Source organism: Notothenia rossii (genome assembly GCF_949606895.1).
Source record: "Notothenia rossii genome assembly, chromosome: 2".
NCBI lineage: Eukaryota > Metazoa > Chordata > Actinopteri > Perciformes > Nototheniidae > Notothenia > Notothenia rossii.
Window position 1 is genome coordinate 35,001 of NC_136904.1, and position 7,500 is coordinate 42,500.

General features: G+C 43.9%; 2 protein-coding genes across 2 annotated transcripts in view; one reads left to right on the top strand and one right to left on the bottom strand.

The window, feature by feature from the left end:
* The window catches only part of LOC307027941 (uncharacterized protein), a 99,476-nt gene that overhangs the window by 30,544 nt on the left and 61,432 nt on the right, over positions 1-7,500 (bottom strand). Inside the window, exon 15 of the mRNA XM_079662635.1 lies at positions 6,745-6,966. Within this exon, the coding sequence (XP_079518761.1) occupies positions 6,745-6,966 (222 nt within the window). The remainder of the gene's footprint in view (positions 1-6,744; positions 6,967-7,500) is intronic.
* On the top strand, positions 2,288-4,991 carry LOC307029868 (piggyBac transposable element-derived protein 3-like). The gene is made up of 2 exons (XM_079665957.1): positions 2,288-3,837; positions 3,977-4,991. The coding sequence occupies exons 1-2, from the start codon at positions 2,784-2,786 to the stop codon at positions 4,705-4,707; spliced, it is 1,785 nt and encodes a 594-aa protein (XP_079522083.1). The 5' UTR covers positions 2,288-2,783; the 3' UTR covers positions 4,708-4,991.

Below are 7,500 nucleotides of genomic sequence, written 5' to 3' on the forward strand. Positions count from 1 at the left end.
CACTGTCCAATAAGAACTGAGGATGAATCTGTGATGTTTCACTGTCCAATAGGAACTGAGGATGAATCTGTGATGTGTCACTGTCCAATAGGAACTGAGGATGAATCTGTGATGTTTCACTGTCCAATAGGAACTGAGGATGAATCTGTGATGTTTCACTGTCCAATAGGAACTGAGGATGAATCTGTGATGTTTCACTGTCCAATAGGAACTGAGGATGAATCTGTGATGTTTCACTGTCCAATAGGAACTGAGGATGAATCTGTGATGTGTCACTGTCCAATAGGAACTGAGGATGAATCTGTGATGTTTCACTGTCCAATAGGAACTGAGGATGAATCTGTGATGTGTCACTGTCCAATAAGAACTGAGGATGAATCTGTGATGTGTCACTGTCCAATAGGAACTGAGGATGAATCTGTGATGTGTCACTGTCCAATAGGAACTGAGGATGAATCTGTGATGTGTCACTGTCCAATAAGAACTGAGGATGAATCTGTGATGTTTCACTGTCCAATAGGAACTGAGGATGAATCTGTGATGTGTCACTGTCCAATAGGAACTGAGGATGAATCTGTGATGTGTCACTGTCCAATAAGAACTGAGTATGAATCTGTGATGTTTCACTGTCCAATAGGAACTGAGGATGAATCTGTGATGTTTCACTGTCCAATAAGAACTGAGGATGAATCTGTGATGTTTCACTTTCCAATAGGAACTGAGGATGAATCTGTGATGTTTCACTGTCCAATAGGAACTGAGGTTGAATCTGTGATGTGTCACTGTCCAATAAGAACTGAGGATGAATCTGTGATGTTTCACTGTCCAATAGGAACTGAGGATGAATCTGTGATGTGTCACTGTCCAATAGGAACTGAGGATGAATCTGTGATGTGTCACTGTCCAATAGGAACTGAGGATGAATCTGTGATGTGTCACTGTCCAATAGGAACTGAGGATGAATCTGTGATGTGTCACTGTCCAATAGGAACTGAGGATGAATCTGTGATGTGTCACTGTCCAATAGGAACTGAGGATGAATCTGTGATGTTTCACTGTCCAATAGGAACTGAGGATGAATCTGTGATGTTTCACTGTCCAATAGGAACTGAGGATGAATCTGTGATGTTTCACTGTCCAATAGGAACTGAGGATGAATCTGTGATGTGTCACTGTCCAATAGGAACTGAGGATGAATCTGTGATGTGTCACTGTCCAATAGGAACTGAGGATGAATCTGTGATGTGTCACTGTCCAATAGGAACTGAGGATGAATCTGTGATGTTTTTTCTGATCAATAATCGACTTGTTTCAGGAAACTTTTTGTAATCTCTCCTACAGATTAAAAACATTATAGAGATTTGTACTTCCTCCTCCTCACCAGCCTCCCCTTTGTTTACTTCAGGAACATAGTGACATCACTATGGAACGCTCCTATTGGCTAGCGCTCCAACACACTACATGATAGGCTAAGGCATTGGTTCTCAAAGTGGGGGGCGCGCCCCCCCTGGTGGGCGCAGAGGCATGCCAGGGGGGGCGCGAGAGACCAGGAGGAAAAATGGTTATAAAAAAATAAAATAAATTAAAAATAAAAAATAAAATAAAGATCATAATTTGAAAAATTATTGATTCGAAAATAATATGATGCAGTACAGTACTATTACGTCTGGGTCTCTGTTTCATTAAAGCTCGGCTCTGTGTGTGTGTGTGGAACGAGCCATTTTGTGTGCGCGTGAGAGAGAGAGAGAGCGCACCGGTACTGGAGATCGTTGTTGTTAGCTTCTGGTGCTAGCGAGCTACGCTAACGGATATAAGGAGTTTTTTCAACAACAAAGTGGAGGAGAGTCCTCTGCTGTCAGACTGAGAGGCTCAGTGAGCTAAAGGACTCTCTCAGTGTTATCTCAGTGGGTCTCAAATGTTTTGGTCACCATTAATGTAAATAATTATTTCCGAGGCACACGTTTATATGATCATTATAGTTATAAAAAAATAAGAGAATAAATGAAAAACAGGTATGAAATACTATATGACAGTAAAACAAGAATAAAGTTTAACCCATAAGAACCTGAGGTGACGCGCATGTCACACACAATTTTAGGGTGTAGCAGGGGTGTCACTTCAAGTATACCCTTAATTTCAACTCATATAGTCCTGAAGCGACACCCAAATCACATTTCTGAAAGGTCATGTGACCATTGGGATGACCTCATGTTCAATTAGCAGCCACCTTTCCTGACTGTTTTCTCCACAAGCTAACTTCAGTCTGCCAGCTAATTTGCATCTCTGCCCATCCTGAGGATAAAAGGTAAGATCCATCAAATCCTATGGTTGAAATATTGGATAACATGTTGTTTGTCGAATATAAATCATTGTTTAGACTTTTTATTTTTTATTCTGTGGTAAAAGAGCAAGTAAATATGTGTGTGACATAGACGTCACTGCAGGCATTTAGACTAAACTGGTAAAAAAAATAAGTGTTGTGACCTATATGTCACAATTAGAAAACTTGTCATTATCTGATCAGTTTACTTAATTCAATTATACTCAGTAATATATTGTTATTATATTATATATATATAGCTAGCTATAACTAGTAATAACTAGTTACTTATACTACTATCTAGCTAGCTACCTACAACATGGCAGGTTTAGGACTAACGTCATGTGGCACTTTACCTCACAGCTGGAAATGATAATTACCGTGCTGTAGGGTAAAGTGCTACCAACGTTACATGATGACATCAGCTGAAAGTCATGATTATTTTCCATATTTTCTTCTCTAGATGAACAGGAAAAATAGGTGGGATGGAGACAAGGACATCCAGAAGATCCTGGAAATAATCCTGGATGGAAACGAAAGTGAGGTGGAGGGATTAGGTGGTGAGGATGAAGATGAGGATGAATTTGATGATCCTGTCTTAGATCCTGATTATCAGGAGGAGCCATATGAGTCGGAAAGCGACATAGGGGAAGAGGAACCACCTCAACCAGAGGGAGAAGAACCTCCTAATGAAGAACCTCCGACTGCAGCATCCCACCGTTCTACTGGCCAAGAAAGATTCTTATGGCGAAAAAAAGCTTTTGAAACACCAGACCACACCTTCAAAGGAGAGAGGGTCCAACCTCCAGATGAGCTCCCCACTCCCCTGCAGTACTTCAGGAGGTTCATTACAGATGAGATGCTTGTGGCAATGATGGAGCAAACCAACCTCTACAGCGTTCAAACCTCTGCCACCCACAAGAACGTGCAGACCACAGTAAAGGAGCTGGAAATCCTAATCGGCATGTACCTGCGCATGGGACTTTGCCAGCTTCCAGGAAACCGTGTCTACTGGGAAAACGACACAAGGATTGGCATGGTCGCTGACAACATGTCACGCGACCGTTTCCAGACCCTCCTCACATCTCTCCACTTCACCGACAACGAGGCTCCATCCAACAGGCAAAAAGGGGATAAGTGCTGGAAGATCCGTCCATGGCTTGACATGTTCCGCAAACAATGTCTCCAGATCACCCCGATGGAGCACAACTCCATCGATGAACAGATGGTCTCGTTCAGAGGAACGCGCTGCCCCATCAGGCAATATGTGAAGGGCAAACCCCACCCCTGGGGATTCAAGATCTGGGCCCGTTGCTCATCCGACGGAATCCTATGTGATTTCCAGGTCTATGAAGGTGGCACTGGGAAAAGAACCACACTTGGAATGGGAGGAGATGTGGTCGTCAAGTTGTGTGAAACTCTTCCATCAGGCCAGAACTACAAAGTGTTCGCCGACAACCTCTTCTCTTCAGCCGCACTGGTGCGAGAGCTTCGTCAGCGGCAGATCTTCTACACAGGTAACACACACACACACACACATACATACACGCACACACACACAAACACACACACACAGGTAATAACAACATACCTATGGTCTCATTCTCCTTTGTTTCTAGTTTTGACTCATCTTGTCTTATTCTTTATGTATTACAGGAACAGTCCGCAGCAATCGCCTGGCTGGATGTCAGCTTGAGGATGACAAGAGTCTTGCCAAGAGAGGCAGAGGATCTTTCGATTGCCGGGTGGAGAAAGAGGGGTCCATGGCCATAGTAAAGTGGCATGACAACAGACCTGTCACCTTGATCTCCTCTCAAACAGCAGTGGAACCACAAGACAAAGCTAGGCGCTGGAGCAAACCCCAGAAGGCATTCCTTGACGTCATCCGGCCCAATGTCGTCAAAGAGTACAACACCTTCATGGGGGGGGTGGATCTCATGGATAGATGCCTTCTCCGGTACAAATACCACATGAGATCACGGAGATGGTACATCTACCTCTTCTGGCACACCATCATGGTAGCCCTGGTCAACGCGTGGCTGATCTACAAGAACGACTGCAAGCTGATCGGTGAGAGAGCACTGAATCTAAGAAGATTCCAGGCAGAGGTGGCAACTTGCCTCATCCTCATCCAGGCAAGAAGGGGGCGCCCATCACTTGACATGAACACTCCATCTCCTTCAGCACCTCCCACGAGAAAGAGAGTCCGTGTTGGAGTTCCTGATGATGTCCGTAAGGACCACTTTGGACACTGGCCCGTGAAATCTACCAAGCGTGGCCGCTGCACAGTCTGCAAAACAAATGCAACCACCACCCTGTGTGAGAAATGCGACGTGCGTCTCTGCTTCACAGAAGAGAGAAACTGCTTCAAAGGCTACCATTTCTAAACAGCCAGCAGTAGGCTTGGAAACGATAGTGTAGGATGACTGGGAGGAGAAGAGGAACGGGAAGTTGTTGAGATTTAGGTGTTGTGGAATTAAAAATATTCCTGGTGATTATTGACACTCTGTTTCACGTGTTCCAAATGGTTCCAAATCTACCAGGCAACATGTTTTCTATTGTTCAGATTGTACTTTTCCTGCTGTTGATCTGAAATAATTTCTAGCCGGACATTGTTTTTTTTATTATTCAAGTGGCATTGGATGTTGATAAAAATAAAAAGTCAGCTACATTCTCAGTCTGATTAATTTTAGACAAATGAAGATTGACATTGACCTAACAGACAAAGATCCACCTCTCACCTGGTCCAGTTTGAAATGTCAGACACCTGGTGTGAAAAATGAATGAATGGCACTTGTTCTACACTAGTAATACATGGCATATTACATATAATAGATATAATACATATTGTATTGTCTCTTGAGGACAGTGTGGGACATGGACATGGTCTTTGAATAGAGTGCAATTGCGTTATCAACACAGGTGAGTCAGGTGAGCACTAATGATCAGTCCCTTGCTGCAGGTGTGGTGCTCTGGCGACAACACTTGACCTTTATTTGATGATAACTCCTTCTGGGAAGGTCTTATGGACCTTGGGGAATGGACTTGATATAATTGTTCCTTGGGAAATGTAGATGTTAAAAAACATATGGCATGCCTAGGTGTAGAGATGTTTGGTGGGGGCACTTTTGGGGCCAATAATGGCATGCGGGCCCTTTTGGGGGCAATCGGAAAATGCAAATACTCCTTTCTCTCTCTGTGCTCTTTCTGAGATGGTTTGACCATGACTAAGTCATCTGAAATGGATTCCATTCCTTCTCAGCTTTCCAACCATACATAATATGCCTATGGTAACATCTTTGGAAGCTTCAGAGTTAATGGAATGTGCTCAGGAATGTCAGAAATGTCAGAAAACACTGTACATTTAATAATTTAATTTAACAATCAAATAAGACTGCAGTGACACTGATGTCACTTTTCAGATCTCTGTCATCTGGTGGTGGAATTTAGATTTTTTTTTTAGACATGTGTTCTATGTGCTCTATTCAACCTGTGTTATGCTCCCACTAATTTTTATTGAGCCAGAAATTGGTCCAGGTTCTTATGGGTTAAAAGGGTGATTTGTAAAATATCCATCAAGAAAAAGTAAATCTGTTTACATTTCTGTTTCATCTGGGTGTTGAGAGATGTGTCCATAGATCTCTTCATTTCGCTCTCAAAGTGCACCAGATTGATGCTTTTAACTTCAATATTTAAAAATAAATCTTCCCGGGGAAGCTTGCCCCCGGACCCCCCTATGTGACGTCCACACATCACCTATAAAAATAGCACTTTATCCCTGCTTACACCTATATGCCGTGAGCTGAATATCGAGCCTTCATTGTAACAGTCGTGGGTACACTGTGTGCGTGTAGGGAGTGTTGCAGTAGAAAATTCCCCTGTAGCGCCCGGTACATTAATGGGAAACCCTAAATGTTTGAGCACCCTCTATGAAACGTCAAGCTACCCCACAGCACCCCCAAAATAAATCTCTGGCGCCGCCACTGAGCCTGATTATTCGTTTTGGGGGGGCCCGACTTTTTTTTTTCTCCAAAGGGGGGGCCTGAGAGAAAAAGTTTGAGAACCACTGGGCTAAGGGGACGGGACATCTCTGAGGGGTTTCAGAATTCGGACCTTTTCTCAAAGTTGACTTTTTTCTCATAAAGTATGAGAAAAAAAAAAGCCTTTTTTTATTTCTTATTAATTTCCAAAGCTACAGATCCAGAGTCATGTCTTCAATAACAGCTGAGAGAGAGGGGGCTGAGGCGAGAAGGATCTGTTTGGGGTTTGGAGCAGAGCACTGCAGAGACAGGTTTTAAATATCTGAGACCTGTAATATCTATGAGCCCTTTAGAGCCTGGAGACATTACAGAGACACTGATGTGTCCTTAGCAGAGACACTGATGTGTCCCCTGTAATGATGTTATAGCAATAGGAGTCAGTACCTGGTCCAGGAAGCTGCTGAGCCGGCTCTCTCTCTCCAGGTTCTGTCCGGTGGTTCTGACCCGCTCAGAGAAGTTCTGCAGCTCAGACCAGAACCTCTGAACTCTGACCTCACACTGCTGCAGGTCAGCTGACCACGGATCACCTGACCCCTGATCACATGACCTCTCCTCCACCCAGCACTCCATCTGGGCCAGCAGAGAAGAGCCCCGCCTGCTCCAGTCCTGAAGAGGAGAACACAGATTAATCAAGAGAGTGTGTGTGTGTGTGTGTGTGTGTGTGTGTGTGTGTGTGTGTGTGTGTGTGTGTGTGTGTGTGTGTGTATGTGTGTATGTGTGTATGTGTGTATGTGTGTATGTGTGTATGTGTGTCTGTGTGTGTGTGTGTCTGTGTGTGTCTGTGTGTGTGTGTGTGTGTGTGTGTGTATGTGTGTATGTGTGTATGTGTGTGTGTGTGTGTGTGTGTGTGTCTGTGTGTCTGTGTGTGTGTGTGTGTGTGTGTGTCTGTGTGTGTCTGTGTGTGTGTGTGTGTGTGTGTGTATGTGTGTATGTGTGTATGTGTGTATGTGTGTATGTGTGTGTGTGTGTGTGTGTGTGTGTGTGTGTGTGTGTGTGTGTGTGTGTGTGTATGTGTGTATGTGTGTATGTGTGTATGTGTGTATGTGTGTCTGTGTGTGTGTGTGTGTGTGTCTGTGTGTGTGTGTGTGTGTGTGTGTGTGTGTGTGTGTGTGTGTGTGTGTGTGTATGTGTGTATGTGTG

What these genes read in the sequence shown, in the direction of transcription:
- LOC307029868 (XM_079665957.1), top strand. Translation starts at nt 2,784, where the DNA reads ATGAACAGGAAAAATAGGTGGGATGGAGACAAGGACATCCAGAAGATC. An exon ending in GCGGCAGATCTTCTACACAG is followed by an intron (nt 3,838 to 3,976) that starts GTAACACACACA and finishes TATGTATTACAG; the next exon opens with GAACAGTCCGCAGCAATCGC.